The 21,943-nt window shown below is 45.0% G+C and overlaps 1 protein-coding gene across 1 annotated transcript in view; it reads left to right on the plus strand.

The window, feature by feature from the left end:
- Positions 1-348: 348 nt before the first annotated feature.
- Positions 349-21,943, plus strand: part of NT5E (5'-nucleotidase ecto) — a 52,618-nt gene continuing 31,023 nt past the window's right edge. Inside the window, exons 1-2 of the mRNA XM_028510894.2 lie at positions 349-763; positions 20,043-20,265. Coding sequence (XP_028366695.1) covers positions 440-763; positions 20,043-20,265 — 547 coding nt within the window. The 5' untranslated portion in view covers positions 349-439. The remainder of the gene's footprint in view (positions 764-20,042; positions 20,266-21,943) is intronic.

Consider the following 21,943-nt stretch of genomic DNA (forward strand, 5'->3'; position numbering starts at 1 on the left):
CTCTTTAGAAAAATCCGTCCCTCAAAAGAAGCGAGAGTCAGCCTGGCGGTAGACGCAGGGTGGACGCTCCGACTCCTCCAGCAGTGGGATTGCGGGCGCCCAAGCTCTCGGTCGGGCCGGATTGTGGCCAGTGCCCGCTTCTCGCCTGGAACAACTTCCCCACTGTTCCTGCAGGAGCGGGTGCCAGCTGCCAGGGGCGCACCGGGTGCCAAGGGCGCACCAGGTGCCAGGGGTGGATCGGTTGACAAAGCGGCGGGGATGGACTCTGGGCTGAAAGAGCTCCCGCCCCGGTCCCGCCCAGCTCCCGCCCCGCTCCCGCCCCGCTGCCGCCCCGCTCCCGCCCCGCTCCGCCTAGGCGTCTCACTTCTCCACTAGCCTGCAGTCGCTGCCGTTTGCAGCGCTAGCTCGGCTAGCCAGCACTCGCACCCACGCCGCAGCCATGTGTCACCAAGCTCCGCAACTCCTAGTGCTGGGAGCGCTGCTGTGGAAAGTGACAGGCGCCTGGGAACTCACCATCCTGCACACCAACGATGTGCACAGCCGGCTGGAGCAGACCAGCGAGGACTCAAGCAAGTGCATGAATGCCAGCCGCTGCGTGGGTGGGGTAGCAAGGCTGCGCACCCAAGTGCAGCGGATCCGCGCTGCGGAGCCCCACGTACTACTGCTCGACGCTGGCGACCAGTACCAGGGCACCATCTGGTTCACCGTATACAAGGGAGCTGAGGTGGCACACTTCATGAACGCCCTGGGCTACGATGCCATGGTAAGCCCGCGGCTAGCTCGGAGGCTCGGGAGCTCCGGGTAGGAGTTCGGACGGAGCGAGAAGCCGGGGTACTGGAGGAACCCACTGCATGGCGAGGTTGCAAGCTTAGGACCCAGGGGAGATGTGGGGAGAAAGCGAGACTCTGGTCAGTGTGCCAGGTAGATGCAAATGCAGAAGCCTCTTGGATGATTAGTCTTAAATGTATTGAAGTTGGGCCTCCACCAAGAGATGCCACATTTAGAGGAGCAGGACCCAGCCCTGCCTTGAGACGGTTCAGCTGGGCTGTGCGGGAGATTGACAACTACTGCTCCAGCTATTTAAGAATGCTTTATCTCGATTGTACTGGAAGGGAAACTCCAGTCAAAGAGGTTGAGTCAAAGAGGTCAAAGAGGTTGAGTACATTATCAATGGATAAGGGTGGATTCCAAAGCCATTTGACTCTCTCTGGACCTTGACCTTAAATTCTAACCCACAGCCTTGGGTTAGATTCCCTGCTCAGCTACCGAATGTGTGCAGGTTATTTACTCTCTCCGTGCCTCAGTTCTATCCAGCCTCTATAAAATGGGGATAAGAACTGTATCTCCCTCAAAGGGTTGCCTGGCACAGAGTACATATAGCTTCTCTAAATGTTAGTTATTATTGTTACCAGACACTGCTGTGTAAATTTTTAAAAAAGAAAAAAGAAAGAAACTTCCAGAGAGGACCAATATTCTAAAATACTGCTGTTTCAAAGGATTTCAATAAAATCAGTTTGGCAGAAGAGACTTAGGAAGAATCCAACTTAAGACATGACAGACTCTTAAAATGCATACAAAAGTTTAAGTCCAAGCTCCCAAATGCTCTGTTAAGGTTGCTCCTTATTTGTTGGACTGAATTTTAGAAAAGGAGCAGACAGGGGTTACACATTGATACATAAGTATAACCAAAACATACATATTGGTGGTTGGTTGGTTTATTTAAGCAAACCGCCACCACCCAAGTTTAACCCTGTGCAAAGTCCTAGAGGAAAGGGATTCTGGGGATAAACTGGGACAAAAAATCTTAGGAGCTTCAGAAGAGAAAGAGCAGAGCAAGGGTCCAGGGAGAAGGGTAAAGTCCAGGCCTGTGGAAGGTAAGGAGAGGCATGGTCTTGCATGGAATACGGGGACTAACAATATACTTTGTATAAGAAGAGCACAGAGGTCAGCAAAGCCCAATGCTGTATTGTTCCTGGAGACTTGGGGAAAGGACAGGATAAGAGGGTAGAGTTGTTTAGTTTAGTTTTTTGCTTTTCCTTTAACAAGGAAGCTTATCTTAGAGAGATAAGAGAAGGCCAGAGAGCTCCTGTCTGTTCTGCTTGTTGGTTTTAAGGTTATGAGGGATGCTCAAGGCAACAGCAATTCAAAGGCAGCCCTAAGTCCCAGAGTTTATCTGGGGGGCTCACCAGCCCCTGAATCCACAGAAGAATTGTGGGTCTCAAGAACTCCGTGTGATATCAGCTTTGGTATCTTCACTGCTCAACCTGCCTGGTCTTTTACACACAGTAATGTCAAAATAAATATGTATTTAATTGAACTGTTATTAGCATACATCTCCATTTGCTCTCCAGAAGGGTAGAATAAACCTTTCATGAGTTATTTTTTTATTCACATATAAACCACAACTTTGTAAACTTTTTTTGTGACACCCTTTTCTTTGCAGTTTTATAAACTCATTATGGTAAAAAAAGGAAAATCCATAGTTTTCTCTAATAATACTGTTTTCCTGTTTAAGTCAAATTGAGCTTGTGGTGTTAATCACCTCAGCAAGTGTTTATGACAGGACTCTGGGTGAGGCATGGGCAATCTGCAAGTTATAATCACTGCCAGGAACTATAGAATACTTCGTGTTGGATGGAATTACTTTCTTTTAAATTTCACTCAAAGTGACTGGCCTGGGACTTGAAAACTAGGCTGCTTACATAGCTGGCAGTGTGTAAAGCGGGTGACGAGTGCCAGTGGGAAGGCTGGTTAAGAGCCACCTTTCTGACACCATCTCTTCAGAACTTTGTGCATTCCTGGGTTTGACATTCACCATTTGACCTGCATACAACCCTAGTTCTTGTAATGCTTTATTTAGCATATGACAAAACTCTGTCATATTCTTGTTTTACAGAGATGGTTCACTGTCATTTTGTTTATACTACTCTTGAAGAATTCATTAAAGGATCCCCCTCCCCCCACCCCTTACCCGTAACACATCTTGCATCTCAGGAAGCTGGAGATTCAGATCAGAGCGGAAAACAGTTGTGGAGGACAATTTCTAGTTGTCTAAAAACTAGACCTAGTACCAGAAACCACAAGTAAGGACTCAAGTGTGTGGGAGGCAAAGAGGAAGTTACTAGAACCTAGCTTAACTCTGGGAGTTCCCTCAGCAAGAGTCTCTGAGGAGATGTAGACTTTCTAGACCTCCCACATTCCAGCGAGAGCTGCTGGAGCAGTTCTGATAGCCCTGGAGGTCCCAGGGTGAGACTGAAGATCTGGACCCGCTGCTAGGCAGGAATCCCTAGAGAGAGGATGTCAAAAGAGGATGTTCATATCTGTAGCAGTGGAAAGGCCGGTGTTCCCCGAGCAGTAGGAAAACAACACAGACACACTCACAGTGCAGGCCAGCATGGACAGGTTACTTTCTCTGACTTCAAGTTCCCCAGCTACAAACCAGGAGGGATAACCCCCATCCGTAGGTGGGATATTTGTGAATAATACATGTGATAATTAATGTAAATTCCCTAGCACCCTGCTGGCTTGTTATAAGTGCTCAGTAGAGATTTATGTCCAGGTGCTCTGGGAAAAAAAAAAAGTTGAGAGGAAGGGAAGGTTTGGGTTTTGCAGCTCTCAGTTTATCTGATTCTGACAGCCTGGCACAGTTTACCTCCCTCCTCTACCCCCTTCACCATCTCTTCTAAGTCCCATCATCTAAACTATCCTTAATGTTTACTCATTGAGCAGACTTATGAAATCCCCCACTCCCAAAACACAAAGCCGAGTGAATTCATCTCTAGAGATGAGATTCTCACCATCGCCATGGAGGTGGGTGGGCTGTGAGGAAGATAGCCTCAGTAGAGAAGGGTGGCCTCCTCTCTAGCTGCCCTTGCTTCTGAGGCCTTGGCCTGACAGCCCACTTTCGGTCCACAAATTGCTCCAAGGTAACTGAGCCAGGAGCTGGGGTGGAAACTGTGGCCCCAGTCTTTAACTCACCCAGGGGACCACTACTCAGGTATTTATGTCCCACATAGGTAACCATTCTAACATGTTAGACGTTTATGTTTCGTTTCTGCAAGTACTTGCAGAGCCTTTGTTATTCTTTGAGGTGCCTGTATTTTTAAATTATGTAACTCATCCTGTTACTCAGCTTATTGTAATTCTTACTTTTGTCCTAAACTGGTTGTATGATTTGGCCCTGTCACTCTCTGTAGACCACATAATGTGCATCGTGCTCCACGGAGATCTCCACAGACTTTACCATCGGCTCCCCTCTCCACCCCTGAGTGATGGGTCCATTTGGAGATCACACAAATGACGCTGCAATTCCACAAGCATTCTGCTCTGAATAGCTTCCTGCTGGTCCCACCTTTGAGGATTTCTTTGGGACCCATGCACAAGGGCAGAATTGCTGGCCACAGGCAGCTGTATCCTGACTTTGACTAAGGACTACCAGATTGCTTTCTTGATTGACTGGAGCCCTCTACTCCCCCTCAATCTTTAAACAAACGGTGTCCTAAGAAGCGTTTCAATTCAGTTAAAGGGCAGGAGAATGGTGCAAAGGTGCAGAGGCAGGAGCCTGGAAGATGGACCAGCCTAGACCATGGCAAGTGGTAGGGACCATGGGAGGTGAGGTTGTGTGCAGCTTAGAGGCCACCTGGACAAGTCTGGGCTCTCTTCTGTTGTCAGGGGAGCCATGGAGGTTTCTGAGTAGAGTATGACTCTGGTACAAGAAAAAAAGAAGTATTTGGTCTTTGTACCCAGCTTCTGAGATGACTGATGACTGGGGTCCCCTAAATAGCTTTAGAATGAGGGCTGGTGGCCAGAAAGACCAAGCCATGATTAGAGTTTGAATGTTCAGCCTCCCTTCAACCTCTTGGGGTGGGAGAGGGAGCAGAGATTGTGCTAATCGCCAATGGCCTATGATTTAATCAATTGTGCCTGTGTAATGAACCTTCCACTAAAAACCCCTAAGTGATGGGGTTCAGAGAGCTCCTGGGTTACTGAATGCATCAAGGTTCTGAGAGGGTGGTGTGCCCAGAGGGCACAGAAACCACACCCCCCATGCACCCCCTATGGACGCATGCCTTCCATTTGGTTGTTCCTGAGTTGTATCCTTTATAATACACCAGTACTAGTAACTAAGCCACTCTCCTGAATTTCATGAGTCATTCTAGCAAATTATTAAACCTGTGGAGGTTTGATAGCTGATCAGCCAAAGGTACAGGTGGCCCAAGACTGCCACTGTCATCTGAAGTAGCAGATACCCTTACCTTGTGGGATCTGCTGCTCACTCCAGGTAGATGGTATCAGAACTGAATAGAATTGTTGGACACCCAGTTGGTGTCTACAGAGAATTGGTTGATGTGAGAAAAACCTCTCATTAACATAGAAGAACCACAGTTTTGGAAGATAAGCAGAAATGGATGGAAGGAGAAGACACCACAGAAGAGGCTGGGGGAAGAGGCAGGGCAGTAGTATAGGTGTGAGATGCTAAGAACTGAACTGTGTTGATGGAGAAAGAAAGGCTGAATCCAGGGGAGCCAGTTTTAATAGGCAGGCAGTATGGCTTATGGCTGAAAGGATGAACTCCCTGGTGATGGGGTCGGGGATCAAGTCCTCTTTCTGCCCCTTAGAATCAATCTATGAACTGTGAGCAGGTCATTTAATCTCATGGGGCCTCCCTTTCCACATGTGTGAGATGGGTGTGATGGCAGTCTTATCCCAAAGGTTGTTGTGAGGTTTAAAGGAGATGATGATGCATGTCAAGTGCTTAGCACAGGTTGGGCCCACAGTAAGGGATCAGCAAGTGCTGGCCGTGCTCTCACCTTCTGTTGGCTGGAGTGTCTCAAGAGAGGGTGGTAATCAAGAGATGACTAAGAGGGTTCAAGCTGGGAGCACTGGGAGAGTCTTCAGACTTTGACACTACTACACAGGAATGCAGATTCTTCTACTTAAGCTTACCTCAACAGCTAAAGCCTGCTATTTGCAGCACAGAGATGCAATCTGTGTGAAGGCTTTTCCTGGGCTTATTGGACCTGATTGGACCCCTATGTTGGTGTGACAAATCTGGGCAATGGAAAGGGATTTGGATGGAGTGTTGGGACACCCAGGCTTTCTGGCTTGCCTCTTGCAACTCATTAGCTCTATAAGTTTGTGCAGTCATTCCTCATTTTTAAGATGGGGGGACTGGAGAACGTGGTGTGTTGCATGTCATTTCTCAGCATTTCAGCCCCTGCTCACCCCTCTGTCTGGCTTCTAATCCACCAGCATAACTTGGTTTGCCCTGGGACCTAATTTTCAGGTCTAAGTTTGCTTGACAACTCTCTTATTTCTCCCTCACAGTTACCTTCACAGCAGCCCTTTCCTTATGGGACAGTGGGTTGGGTCTTCTCTCATTGTTTCCAGATAAAGAGGGCCCCAGGATATCGGATAGAGTGTTACTCTATTAGTAATAGAAAAATGATGCAGAAAGAAATGGGAGGAGGATGAGCCTAATTTCAAGCCTGTTGTCTTTGCAGCTCATTTACTCATTCAGTCCACAAATATTCACTAAGCACTACCTTGTGCCAGGCTCAGCTTAGTACTGAGGACAGTGAACAAGACCTGCTTGGAAAAACTCTCTGTTCAGTAGATGGAGGGGGCAGTACCCATCCGACCCCTTCTTAACCAAATAAAGAGGCTGGGTAAGTCCAGTGAAGGATGGGGGATAAGCAAAGCAAAGCACAAATGACTAAAGTTCTAGCACCTGTGCACAGGGATCGTGGAAGTGAGTGTGTTTCTTCTCTGCCCTAGAAAAACTGATGCCTAAAGTAAAGAGAAGTCACCTTATGTCCAAGTGCTTTACAGATGAAATTTTTATGAAGGAATTTGATGTTCTCATATCAAGGAAACTGCCAGAATTACTATGCTGAATCACAAAGCTGGTTAAAGGAAGACGGAACTAGCAACACTAATTCTGAAACTGCACTGGGAGTCCCGAAAGGGCTCTCCTGACGACAATGGTGTTTTTTTAAAAGGCAAAGAAGGCTGTTAGTATTTCTGGATCTCAGACCTTGGGGGTTGGAAGTGTCGGGGGTTGTGGGTGCCCAGGCCTCAGAGATGTGAGCCCATGCATGTGGTCGCGGCCCTTTTGCCTCCTCTGTCCCATTCTGAGGTCCAGACCAGGGCTGAGCTGGGTGTGCCACTGACCTCAGGAGCTCCTGTTGTTCTCATTGTAGAGGCTGTGTTTGCTCAACCAAAAATTGGAAAGAGCCAAACAAAGCACACACCAAATGGACAGCTTTCCAGAACTCACTCCCAGATACACCTGAATGTTGTGCAAATTCCTGCCTCTGTTTTTTTCAACCACATCACGAGAATTTGAAAATTCCCTTGATATTCCCTTTCCCTCACTTCAGTAACTACTTCTGTACATAACACACACATTAGCCGGAGCCCTCTAGCCCCCTCAGAGATGTAGTTAAACCTGCCTGAACCTCAAATAGTTGAGAAGGTCATTTTAAATGTAACATTGGTATGCATATTTTGCATGTGTGGAGAGTTTGTAAATTTTTTCATCTGATATGGAAAATGTTAAACAGTTATTTCTGCCATTCAGTCAGAAGCCACATTTGCCTGCCAGGGCTGCTATGCCCTGGCCCAAGGCTGAAGGATGGAGGGTGCCCCAAAGCCAGAAGTGGTCTACAATGCCAGATATGTATCAGCCAAAACAAACATAATTTGTAATCATCCCCTCCCAAAGTTATTGTTGAGTCTTCCTGAATGATGAGGAACTAAGCCTCACTGTGTAACAGCCTGTCCCTAATGCTTAAATTATAAGGTGGACAGCAACTCAAGGTCCTTAATGGGGTGAGATAGTGTGTAAATGACTAAAGTCATATGTTGCAAATTCCTGAGTGGCTTTTTGACGTTTGTGCAATTGGTATCTGTGAATTGAAAAAAATTCTTTTCTTCTGCATCACAGCAAATTGCACTGCTCTTAAATCAATTCTTCTTTCCTTTGTTTCTCTTCTGACATTGTGTTTAAGCCTCTTTTCTTCACTGGAAGCATTTTTGACGACCTTGGCCCTCCTGTTTTCATTTCCTCATTTGTTTATACAGTCGACCACGTCACTTGCCCTTGAGCATCCCCTGACTGGCGCCACGGAGGTAAAGCTCACTCCCTGAGCCCCTTCCGCCCTTAACTGGCAGGGTGTGCCTGTGTCTTTGCTGGGCAGTCTCACTCACATCCCTCTTTGTGGTTCCCACTTGTTTCCTGCATGCATGGATGGATGGGTTGATGTGCTTGCTATGTCTTGCTGTCTCCCTGTCTGCCCTGTCTGCTTCCTGAGAATGGGGACCGTGGCCTCATTACTTGGCACTCGAGGACACTGTGAGAGACTGGTGGTGTTACGATACCCATCCCTTCCAGGCATTTATATCAGCAGCAGTTTTTGCGGAGTGGTTAAGGCTCTAGATGCTGAAACCTCACTACCCCTATTCACTACCTTGCTCTGCAACATGTTAGTGGTGTGAGCTCTATGCCTCAGTTTCCCCACCTCTGAAAAAGACAAATAATAGCACCTACCTGATTTCATTGGAAGAATTAAGTGAGTTAATATGTCAACAGACCTTGGCCATATAGCATCAAAGTCTAACTACTAATACTTTTTGTATTTTTTCTTTTAAAGAAATTCTCTTTCTTGACAGTCCCCTATGTCAAATTCAATGACAATTTTTACAGTTTTCTATGAGCAAAGCTGAGGCTATGAAATGCCCCCTTTTAATTCAAACATAGGCACACAGCTGAACAGTTGGTCTCCCAAGCAGGTTTCCAACAGAGACTGTTCCAAGTGTCCATTTTCTCTGTAACTGCCATCATGAAATCTAAGTAATGTCCACATATGCGCACATGCAAGACACACAGAAATGTTCAACAAGCTTTGTTAAAAAAATGCCTATTCCATTCATACACAAGTGCCAGTAAGATGTTAGTAGAAATATAAGTAAAAACACAGGAAATGAAAAGGAAGGACCCAGGCCAGCTGCCCTGTAGGGAGCTGCCGGAGCTCAGGCTCTGAACTGTGAGGCAGTTGCCTAAGCTTTTCACCTGCTTCCCAGCAACTTGGTTTCCTCTCGTTTTACAACTAAGGTATTGCTTAACTACTTCACTAAGTTTGCTTTTATATCCTGCCTTCTTCTGAGAAGTTTTAATGGCTCCCACACAAACAATAGAGTAAAACGGAGATCATTTAACAGGAGCTGGGGAGTGGGAGGTTTTAGTATCTATTCAGCAAACATCTGTTTGGCACTGGTGCCAGCCACTCGTCTGGTGTCATAGAGGATGCAGGGAGAGGCGACACCACCCCTGCCTCTAGGAAAAAGATGTGAGGACAGGCAGCCACAGCAAGGACAAAGGCTGCTACAGACATGTGTGTGAGGTGTGACGGACGCACAGAGAGGTGAGCATCGACAGCGGAGCTGCCACGGAAGGCTGCTCAAGGCAGTCACCCTTGAGCTGCATCTAAAGCGGCTCATTGCACGAGAGTGGTTCCTGAACCTCAGAGCACCTGAAGTTTGGCAGAAAAAAATGAGGCAGCTCAGGAAGATCAAGGAGGGGCTGTCCAGGGAGTCAGGACTGAGATTTTGGTGGGAGGTGGGAGGTGGAGAAGCCTTGGAGACACTCAGCAGGAAGCAGCTGGGTGTTTGGGGATGGGCAGTCTGGCAGCCTGTAGGGAGTGAGTGGCTGAGAAGTGTGTGAGCCTGGTGGCCAGGAGACCGGCTAGAGGACACTGATGAGCCAGAGTGGGGCAGTGGAGCGGGGTGAAGGAAGAGAGCCCTTGGGGGATGGAGCAGGAGCACAAACAACAGAACCTCAGGCTGCTTGGCCATGAGGGAGAGCCAAGGGGAGGAGGGTAGAGCTGCTGGCCTCTCAGGGTGTGTCTTTGTGGTGCTGGAGGCTCTTTCCCAACACCCGGGACCACATGCATCCACACAAGTGTCTCATTCATAAGTTTCTGGGAGTAAGTGCTTTTCTCTGGGTATTCCACCTGGCAGGGGGCTCACTGGCCAGCAGAGAGGAATAGGAAGCCATGGGGGGAGGAGGAGCAGAGAAAGGGCAGTGACCACGAGCTCACACCCAGACAATTTCATCTAGTGTCTGCTGAAACAAGAAACGGCATAGTGGTCCTGGCCTCTGTTCCACCGGTGCCTTCCTGGGCCCATGAGTTTTCACAGTGTCTACAACCCATCTGGCCTGGTTTCAAGCTGGGCAAGCCTGAAATGGAGCAGGGGAGGCACCCTTCAAAACTTGGAAAAGATCTACATCTCCTGGTAAACCATGTAATAGAAATTCTGCTTCAGGTTGAGGCAAACTAACCAAGCATGCTGTATCAGGAGCTCATTGGAGCTGGGACACTATGACCGCCTCACAGCTTTATTGATTTGGGGACACACTTCCCAGTTGAGAACGCAGGCTCTGTCTTCAGTGAGGCCTAACAGGTTCTTGGCCTGGGAGGCTTTTTCAGCTTTCGGGACTTTGTGACCTGCTTGCCTTTGGTGGCCCAGTTTCCTGATGAAATTATTCTGTGGCTGCTGTGTTCATTCATTAGAGGTTTTCAAAATAGAACTCTTCACTGGTTTGGTACCAGAGTCCAGAGGGACTATGTCTTGTAGCCTCATCCCACTGCAGCTCTCAGACACCATGACACGGGTCCAGGATTCCAGGTGACATGGAAGAGGCTGTGCAGGCAACTGGCCCAGGGGCTGAGGAGCAGCAACTCCAGCCTTAGGAATTGATTCTCTTCTTCTCCCACTCACCGGTTATTTCTTTACTTGTACCTTCATTCAGTAAATATTTACCAATTTTCCCTCTGTATTAGGTACATTTTAAATGGATTTGGGGGGCCAATGATGCATATTATTTAATAGTAGGGAGGGGGATTGCTTGGCTCAATCAGCAGTAACTGCAAAAGTCAGAAAGGGGAAGACTTCTCCATTAAAATGAAATATTCCAGAATCATGGGAGGCCTACATGGAAGGCTGTCAGATGGCCACTGTGCTCTGTGTCCCCTTCGGCAGACCAGGGACAAGTGTCAGCCTCAAGGCTCTGGCCCCAACTCCGCCCGCAGTGTCTCTGCTACTGACCATTCTCACACTAAGTTCTCTGTTTCTCTTCCTCTCTCCCTGAGGGGTGTCCTCACTGTTACTTCTGTTCATGCATTTACTTGATACCAATGGGAACATTTGTTTCTGGGTGAAAGCAGGAAGTGAATTAAATGGCAGGTCCTCCTAGGGAAAGCTTTGAGAGTGGAAAAACATGCCAGTTGGCATGTAGCCTCAGACAACAGTGTGGCCAGGCAGCAGACTGTCTGAGAGACTACTGAATTCACTTGCAGGTCCCATCCACACAATCCTGGAACAAACGTGGTGAAGACGGGAAAGTCAGATTCTTTCTTCTTTATTTGAAGTATTATCCCTAGCATTTGTTACTCACCAAAAATATATTTTACCATTGTTAAAAGTCAATAAAGAGATTCCACACTTATAATTATTATCATAGTGTAAGCATGAAAAACAATTTAATCACAAGTGTTGGTATCTAGTTGATTGACAGTAATTTCCTGCAGAGCAAGATAAGCAGGATTCTGAGGCTCAGTCCAAATTCAGTGGGAAAGGCTGACTCGATTAACTTATTAGCATCTTCCATGGACACTATATTTCTGTGATTCTGGTGTTGGAGATACTGAGGTGTAGGGGAGAGTAGCACTATGATGTTGTGCATTTGTTTGCACTTCTATTTAGGTGAATTTTAGTTAGCTTCCATTTAATTTGGTATCCAAAAGATGATAACTGAATGTTGGGTTACATTCTTTTTAGCATATGGTGCATTGGAAAGAAATGATTAAAGATGTGATCACCTCATAATTACCTAAAATTTTGTCTAAGTAAGGAAATTGCTTACCCCCAAAGAGAAGGTAGACTTTGGCCTGTGTTCAGAATTTGTGAAAATTTCAAACCAAAGTTTAGACACAAGCTTTTCCTCACTCATAATAGCAGGGTATTTTTAATAATGCAAACAAGAAATTTGGAGTCAGAAATCTTAAAATATCTTCATTCCTCCATGGCCTACGCATATGACCTCAAAAGCCTTCTGGGCCTCACCCTCGGTCAATAGAGTTTCTCCAGTGCCACTGCACTTTCACAAGCTATCCACATAGCATGTAAATATTGACATACTGAGAGAAGGTATTAAAAAACACTAGACTGTACTCCTCATAGTTCATGTAACAACAGCAACAGGATTTTGAGTCACAGAAAAAGCAGATCTCTTGTCCTTATACTTCATTTGTTTTCAGCTTTCAGGGGTTTGGGTGGTCTGTTATCCTGGGCTGGGCTCCGTGAAGGATGTGTAAAGTTTCTTTCATGTAAAATCATCAAGTTTGGGTTTTTCAATAGTTTTTTAGGATTCTCCTGCACAAAGGAAGGAATGAGGGTGAGGAGCTGGGTTTAGATCAGATGCACACATCATATTTCTATGATTCTGGTATCCAAAATATGACAATTGAACGTTAAGCCAAATTCTTTTTAGTGTACAGTGCATTGCAAATAAATGATTAGAGATGTGATCACCTCATAATTACCTGAAAATTTGTCTAAATAAGGAAATCACTTGGAGATACTGAAGAAGGTCATTTACTAGGCTCAGCTCTCTGAATTTATGGGAAAGTGCATTGGCATCTGCCATAGACAGAGGAGGGGGTAGGGCAGTGAAATGCAGCGTTTGTAATAAAAACATAAGAAGGTTGTCATTGGGCTAGAATTAGTGAATGAATAGGGTTAGTGAATGAGTGAACCCAATAGCAGAAATGAAATGTTCGGAAAGCAAAGGAACAGAAGAGAGAAAGGGAGGGTGTAAGAGTGTGAGTTAGGGTCAGGGAAATTGCATGCCTGATGTGAGGATAACAGCATTCAGCGGCAAGTAACCCTGCAGATCAGATCAGGGTTAGTTGTGAAAGGCAGGAAGGACGCTGGGCAGAGCAGCAACGTGTTCATGTTGGCAAGTACACACCTAAGGCAATTTCCAGAGGACACAAAAGAGAAAGGAATAACACTACAGTATGAATCTTTAAATGTTCTTCTGTGTGTGTTGTTGATACAAATGCTCTATCAGATGTAAAAGAACATGGAACCGTGATCTGCTGTTATAGTCTGTCTTTTATTGTTCTAAGTTCTTCCCATGGGTAGACTCTTTCTGAGGGATTTTCAAGTTATTAATAAGAATAATAGAAATGAATAATTAATTTATTTAGCACACTTCTTGAGCTCCTGCTGCATGCTAGCAGTGTGGTAGGAACACGGTGCGCTCTGGTGAGTGGCATGGCCCTCCTTCTGAAGAGCTTAGAAATAATGAGGTTCAAGGAAGACACAAACAGGAGAGTGTCACGGTGGAGAAATGAAAATACAAGTTTCTAAAGGAATTTTCTGAATGAATTTTTTATTGTATTTTTCCCATTATTACTTATCCCCCTTATACTCCCTTGTACCTCCACCCACCTCCCACCCCACAATCACTACACTGTTATCTGTATCTACAAATTCTTTTTCTTTTTTCATTTGATCCCTCTACCTTCCAACCCCCCTCACCTGCATGAATTTTTGTAAGAAAAATTAGTTGTGTGTAGAGGAAAGAAATTTGCTAGAGATACTGAAACAGGCAAAGTCAGTCTTCATGCTGCCTGTTACCACGAGAACCAGTAAGCAGGACAGGGATTGAATCTTTATGGCACTTTGTTCAGATGGCCAGTGATCTGAGAAGACAGCTGGTTGTGCAGCTGAACAGGCCATCTTACATTCCATTTCAAAGTGAACTTTTTTATAAGGGGAAGAAAAGCGTAGGTAAGGGGTTTGGTATTCAGGGAAAAGGTTAACTAGATAAAAACTGCAGTCCAGCAATTTTCCTAGCATCCTTTCAGCTGAACAGTGATTCTTCATCAGGGTGGACATCTCTCCCTGGATCACAGTGGTTCACATACCATCTTGGTCACTCACAGTCCTCCTGGGGCACAAAGGTGGAACTGCTTGTAGGTCTCTTGAAGTCATGGTGTGTCAAACCTTCAGTTCCTTTTCACATGCATTAACTACTAACTTTATTAACTATAACTTTCAACTAGAAATTTTCCAACTCTCAGTCAAGATTCCATGTGTAAACATGGCTCACCTTCTCATACAACCACATCAAAATTACAACTAAATTACAGAACAGCCATCATTAAGAACTGACAGAAATCTAGCTGAATGGAAATCCTACAACTAGGGAATTAAAGAAGAAACTACAGCATGACTGATGGGAGGGGTGGGGATGCAGAATGGGCTGGTCCCAACCCATGATGTGGTGGAAAAATATTGGGAGGGATATCTCAAGAGTGAGGGGTCCAAGCCCCCCAGCCCAGGGTTCCAGTGCCAGGAAAAGTCTCCATAACTTCTGGCTGTAAAAACTGGTGAGGAATGAGACTGTGGAAAACAAACTGCTAGTCTCAGGCAGTTTCTCTTAAAGGGCCTACACATATGCTTATTCGGACTCACTCCCTCTGAGTTCCAGCACACAGGCAGCAGATTGAAAGGCACTAGAGACAGGGCGGAACTGAATTGTCCAGCACCAGGGTGAGAACTGGGGGCAACTTAATCCCAGACAAAAGTGCTGGCAGAGGCCACTGGATGTTTTCTGAGTACTCCACCCACAAAGCCACAGAACCAGCAGGCAAACATCATATCTGACACTCCATCAACCTGGCTCACACTGTTTGCCCCATCCTGGTGATTTCCTGAGGCTTCCCCCATCCCCAACCTTCGGGTCTACCCAGGCTGTTTCAGGTGGCTTTTCCATACAAATGGTTTGCTTGGCTCATGCTTCATATTTTCCTAAATTCTTTCAAACAGAGAGCATCTGGCCTCAGCATATCCCCTGCCTATTGCTAAGTGGCCCAAGGCCCAACACTAGCAGCAAAGAAGCTGGTCTTGTTTCACAGCTTGGACTCACTTGGGCAACTCCAAACCCAGCACAGGTAGCAGCCAACTGCAGACTGTTCTGTATCTTACTTAGGTGGCCCTGAAAAGATCACTTGGCCTCAACCTTCCAGAGACCCCAGAGGCTGTGCACCCAGTGAATAACTACAGACCACATCCGAGCACCACCACCCAATCATCTCCAGAGGCAACATACTCAGGGGGTGGACTCAGTGGGCACCAGAGCCCTGCTAAGTCCTGCTCTGTGGAGTGGGCCCCTGCAAATTGATCCTCCATGGTGGTTGGAAGTTGGTGGCCAGCAGTCACTGTTATCCTCGCAGCTGATTGTCCTGGGTAAATCCCTCCCATTGACCTGCCAACAGTAATCAAGGCTCAGCTGCAGGAGGGGTTGTACATAGCCCACATGGTGGGTGCAACTCGAGTACCCAGTTTGGGTAATAGGTGGGGCTATGCCACTGGACCCTATGGGACACTTACTGCATTAGGCCACTCTACTGAGCCACAAAGTTGTAGCAGCTACACCTAATGCATGTGAACAAACACAGAGAGGCTGCTAAAACAAGGAGACAAAGAAATATGGCCCAAATGAAAGAACAGATCAAAACTCCAAAAAAAGAACTGAGCAAAATGGAGATAAGCAGTCTATCAGATGCAGAGTTCAAAACATTGTTTTTAACAATGCTTGAGGAACTTAGTGAGGACGTCAACAGCATAAAAAAGGGCATGGAAATTATTTAAAAAGATCAGAAATTAAGGATACCCTAACTGAAATGAAAAACAATTTACAAGGAACCAATAGTAGATAGGATGTGGCCTAGAATCAAATCAGTGATTTAGAATATAAGGAAGCAAAAGTCACCCAACCAGAGCAATAAGAAGAAAAAAGAATAAAAATTTTTAAAAATGAGGATCGTACAAGAAGCCTCTGAGACAACTTCAGGCATAGCAATATTTGCATCATGGGGATGCTGGAAGGAAAAGAGAGAGTGCAAGAAATTGGAAACCTATTTGAAAAAATAGTGACAAAACTTCCCTATCTGAGTGAAGGAAGTAGACATACAAATCCAGGATGCACAGAGAGTTCCATACAAGATGAGCCCAAAGAGGCCTATACCAAGATACATCATACTTAAAATGCCAAAGGCAAAAGACAAAGAGAGAATCTTAAAAGCAGCAAGAGAAAGGCAATTAATTACCTACAAGGGAGTTCCCATAGGAGTGTCAGCTGATTTCTCAAAAGAAGCTTTGCTAGCTAGAAGGTATTAGCAAGAAATATTCAAATTGGTGACTAGCAAGGACCAATAGCCAAGATTACTCTATCCAGCAAAGCTATAATTTAGAATGGAAGGACAGATAAAGAGCTCCCCAGATGAGAAAAAGCTAAAGGAATTCATCACTATCAAACCTATATTATATGAAATATTAAAGGATCTTCTTTAAAAAGATCAAAAGTATGAACAATAAAATAGTAATAAATACATATATCAATAATTGAATCTAAAAAGCAAAATAAATGAACAAGCAGAACAAAAACAGAATCATAGATACAGAGAGCATTTTGGTAGTTGTCAGATGGGTGAGGGGGTGGGGAGACAGACAAAAAAGGTGCATGGATTAAGAAATATATATTGGTTGTTACAGAATAGTCAGGGGGATCAAAGTACAGCTTAGGGAATAAAGTAGCCAAAGAGCATATATGCATGACCCATGGACGTGAACAACGGTGTGGGGATTGCCTGAGGGAGTAGACAGGGGTCTGGGTAGAGAGGGCAAAGTGGAGGAAATTGGGACAACTGTAATAGTATTAACAATAAAATATCATTTAAATTAAAAAACTAAAACTAACCTATCAACTTCAAAATTAAGTAAATAAAAATAAAAATTGTCCAACTCTTGAGTTTCTACATTAGTACTTCTGCTTATTCATGTATTCATTTGATGGTATGTCCCTGCTCTGCTCTTGGAATTTTGCTGGGCATTAGGGGGCCCAGTGGGCAGGTGCAGAGTCTGTGAGGTCTGCACAGAGGTGACCATGGGCCAGCGGAAGGACATCTAACTCAGGGAACATGATGAAGGGTTCTTGGGAGATCTCTCTTCTAGAAGGATCATCAGACTTTAGGAACTGAAACCATAGTTGAATACGGTAATAAAGGCATGGCATGAAAAAGGAATATTCTGTTCCACCTATCTATGTATCAGTCAGACACTCATCATTTATCAGGTACAAAGGGAGAAGGATAGGTGAGAGCATGAAAAGTCACAAATAGTTAGGATTTGGTTTTGAGTGTTCGCTATATACTGGGCCATATACAAAGCCCTTTATATCCAAGCATAGAGGGTGAGAAGGTTGGGGTCAAACAGAAGAGGATCTAGTCCCAGCTCTACCACTTTCTAATTGTGTGATCTTGAACAATTCATGTAATGTCTCCAGATTCTCAGTTTTTCTCATCTGTAAAATGAGAATAGTCATAATACCAACTCTCAGCCCAAAACCAGGTTGTCTGTATGAAATCCCATTGCACAATGTGGATATGAGGCAACTGCTTAGTCAATGCTGGTTCATTTTTACTCCAACTTTTGTTTTTTTCATTCACTGCCCTTCCAGAGAGAGCTGTGGTTTAGAAATGTGCCCAGGTCATTGTTCATGAGTGGTGGAGCCAGTCCTGCCTGGTTGCCTTGCACATTAGGGGGTGGTGTCAGAAATGAGGCTGGAGGGGAGGCTGAGACCAGATCTCAAAGAGCCTTGTGGTTCAAAGTGTTCAGGATGTTGAGTTTTGTCAACAAGGGAGTGGAGCCCCTCTGTAGGACCTTAAGGTCAAGATTGACAAGATTAGATTTGCCTTTTAGAAAGGTTGTTCTAGCAGCAGTATACAGGACAGATTAGAGATGAGAATGACCTTAGCTGAGAGCCCAGTAAGGAAGCTGTTGCAGTGACCCAGAAAGAATGGTGAGGGCTGCAGGTAGGTAGTAGCAATGGGGCAGACAGGACATATAGGCAAAGGGAAGGGAGGTTGGTGGAAGGAGAGGGGGAGGGAGTGAGTGGGAAGGATTTGGCTGCTCCAGGGTTTCTGGCTTTATTGACTGGGTAGTTGGTGGCAGCTTGGGTCAAGATGTAATAAATGAAAAATAGGACGTTGTCCTGGCTGGCTTAGCTCAGTGGATTGAGCATGGGCTGCGAACCAAAGCATCACAGGTTCGATTCCCAGTCAGGGCACATGCCTGGGTTGCAGGCCATGGCCCCCAGCAACCGCACATTGATGTCTCCCCCTCTCTCTCTTTCTGCCTCCCTTCCCTCTTTAAAAATAAATAAATAAAATATTAAAAAAAAGAAAAAAAATAGGATGTCAGCTAATTCCAGTCATGTAATCGTGGTTGGTAAACTTCAAGGTGGCTGACACATTTCATGAAGAATTATAGAAATGTTTATTTTTAAAAACTTTACCATTGAGCAAGATTGTTATTGAAATCTCTTAACAATAACATTTCACCATAGGAAGAAATGATATTCTCAGAAGAGAAAAAGACAGTTACACAAGACTGGGAGTAAGTTTAAGACTAGGTTAGCTTTTAAGAGGGAAGTAATTAGGTAAGAGGAAGAAGTAAAAATGAGTAGACACTCAGAGATGGGGGAGAAGGCAAATCAGAAATTCTGAGTTGAACTGAGGAGGCAGGTAGTGAGAATGTGAAGATGCTGTGTTGCTGTCTCTGTGTAGATGTGTCCTCTTCAGGGCGTAATACACAACCATTTGAGCAGCAGATGCTCAGGGAGTGCCTATGTGGTAGGTGAGTGGCTACACCATGGAGCAAGGAGGAGGGGGCAGGACACAGTTGGGTGAGGACCCCATGAACATGCTGCTAGAGTGTGGAATGTGCTAGGAAGGATGCGGGTGGGGCTATAAGAAAATACAGGGTCAAAGGCTATTAATTTAGACTGAGGGGTCACCAGCCAGCAGTTCCTGACCTGTTCCCAGATGACCAGTTAAACAAAGCAAAATCAGGAGTGGTATTTAGAAAGTTTGAGACTCACTGGTTTAAATATTAAGTTAGCAAAACGGCTTTGGCAACCCGAGCAGATAGATATTAGTCTGTCTCCTCCTAGAGAAAACAGACTAATTCCAGGAGGCCAATGGAGAAAGAGGTGTAGGCTTGTCAGGGGAAGTGACTGGCATGTTGTGTTTTGTTCCAGGGGAAGCTGCCAGATGTCAAAAGGCTTGTTTCGTGCCAAGTAGCCACTTCCAGAGCAGTAGGGAATGGGAGAGAGCAGAGAAGGTGGGAGGCAAGGCTTGCGTTAAACCATGCCAGCTCTTCACAAAGCCCTGTGCTCAGAGTGTGTCTGGAAGCCCCGACCACGGTGTGGTCATTTCAGCTGTTGTTTATCAGACAGGAAGCTGCTGGGATGAAACACAGGGTGGCCCAGAGAAGAGAGAAGGAAGAAACCAAGGCCACCCTGTAAAATGAGAATGCTCTCTCCTGCTTGCCTTTGGGGATCTTCATTTCCCCAGAAACATTAGAAGGGACCACAGAGTCCTTGGCAAGAAACAATGGTGGAAACATAAGGAAATCATGACCAAGGAGATAGGGAGATGTGATAAATAAAAGAGGTCCCTGGTCTCTGTCAACAATACTTTTTCAGTCACCTTTTGCTCAAGCCCCATTGATTTTAACAGTTTTCCCTGGCAGACGGGTAGGTGGATTGAAATGTGGGTTTCTGAGAGAACACAGAAGGTAAAAAAGGCCAGGCAGTCCAGATCTGGGATGGCAGAACAATGGACACCCAACCAGCTTCCCGGGTGACTCTTCCATAGATACCACCTCCAGGATAGCAGGTGGTATGGGAGCAGTCCTCAAACCATCCTGACAACTTGCATGTCCCTGGGCCCAGCTCCAGGACAACTGAGTTAACTTTGGACCTCAGGAGGACAGAGACCCTGTGATTGACTCCAGGAGCCCTGCCATGTTTGGGAGACACTGGGCTAGTGGAATATTCTTTGAAGTATGCTTTTATTGGAAATTCCAGAGTACCTAATTATTTTTCTCCTTTCTTTTTCTACTAGGCACTGGGAAATCATGAATTTGATAATGGTGCAGAGGGTCTGATTGATCCACTCCTCAAACAGGCCAAATTCCCAATTCTGAGTGCAAACATTAAAGCGAAGGAGCCGCTAGCATCTCAAATAGCAAGCCTTTATTTGCCATATAAAATCCTTTCTGTTGGTGGTGAAAGTGTGGGAATTGTTGGATACACTTCAAAAGAAACTCCTATTCTCTCAAATCCAGGTATTTTCTACTCTTATGGCACTCATTGCCCAGAAATCAATGCTCCACATTAGGGCTTGGCATTGCTGTATGGACTGCAGGGAAAAGTAGGAACAATGGGTGCTTTGGGCAAGTGGTGCCCTTAGGATGACATTGATAAAACCAGGCTGGTGGCTTCCACATCATTCTAAGGTACTTCTTAAACACATTTGCCCTTCTGCTCATGTTGAACTTCTTGGTTGACAGTATCTTTGTTTAATTCAGTGTGTTCAAAATTGGAGAAGTCCATTTAAATCCAGGGCTAATGGAACAGGGACATTACTGGAGAATGGGAGCCATGTAACTCACTGCCCTCCTTCCGGTGCAGTCCAGTGCCCAGAGCTGGGGTTCTACCTCAATTAACCTTACCTTTCCTGTTTTAGTACCGTTATTACATGTCTAGTTAATTCATCTTTCTTCCTTTGCACTATTCATCTCTTGCATTTTTTTATTTTAATCATTGTTCAAGTAGAGTCTTCTGCCTTTTACTCACCTCTCAGCCCACCCCCACAGTGCTCCCACCTTCCTCCTGTTCCCACCCCCTCTTGTTCTTGTCCGTGTGTCCTTTGTACTTGTTCCTGCAAACCCTTCCCCCTTTCCCCTGAAATTCCCTCCCCTCTCCCCTCTGGACACTGTCAGCCTGTTCTCTGTTTCAGTGTCTTTGGTTATATTTTGCTTATTTGTTTGTTTTGTTGATTAGATGCCTGTTAAAGGTGAGATCATATGGTATCATCTCTTGTAGTTTTAATGACTTTGTGTACCTCGCTTTCTGGGAAATACATATATATTCTTGAATCATCTGATGATATATGTGATATATATCTTCTATACCTATATATCCATTTGTACACATTCATTTATATCCCTAAAACCATTCAAGAAATATTTCTGAGCCACTCTAACAGGAAGGAACACGTTCACCAAAACACTGTCAGTGAGGACAGAAAATGATGTTTTTTTCTAAATTATCCAAATTAATTTTTTTCCATATTTGAAGAAAAAAGAGAAACTAAAAGCTAGCAGAAATAAGGATTTTTATTAAGAATTAAACTGATACTCACACCTGTCAGAATGCCTATTATCAATAAATCAACAAACAGCAAGTGTTGGCGAGGATGTGGAGAGAGGAACCCTTAGTGTACTGGTGGTGGGAATGCGAACTCGTGCAGCCACTGTGGAAAACAATTGAAATCTCCTCAAAAAACTAAAAATGGAACTGCCTTATGACCCAGAAATTCCACTGCTGGGAAGATGTTTGAAGAAACCGGAAATACTAATGCAAAAGAATATGTGCACCCCAATGTTCATTGTTCCATTATTTATAATAGCCAAGATTTGGAAGCAGCCCAAGTGTCCATCAGTAAATGAGTGGATAAAAAAGTATGTGGTACATGTGTATAATGGAATAGTACACAGCTGTAAAAAAGGGGAAATCTTACCTTAAGATCCCTCTCTCTAAAAATAAATAAGTAAAATATTTTTAAAGAATTAAAAAAAAAAGAATAGAGAAAGATAGGCTTGCCAGTCTGAAGCCTCCTCAGAGCTTGAGCTTGAATTTGAGTAACATAATACCATCCACACCTTAAACTAATGCAATATTAAGTAAGTGCAACTAAGAATCAATAATATTTTTGGGTTACCTTTGTAGTGATTCTATATT

This window comes from Phyllostomus discolor, chromosome 4 (assembly GCF_004126475.2).
Source record: "Phyllostomus discolor isolate MPI-MPIP mPhyDis1 chromosome 4, mPhyDis1.pri.v3, whole genome shotgun sequence".
In the NCBI taxonomy this organism is placed as follows: Eukaryota; Metazoa; Chordata; class Mammalia; order Chiroptera; family Phyllostomidae; genus Phyllostomus; species Phyllostomus discolor.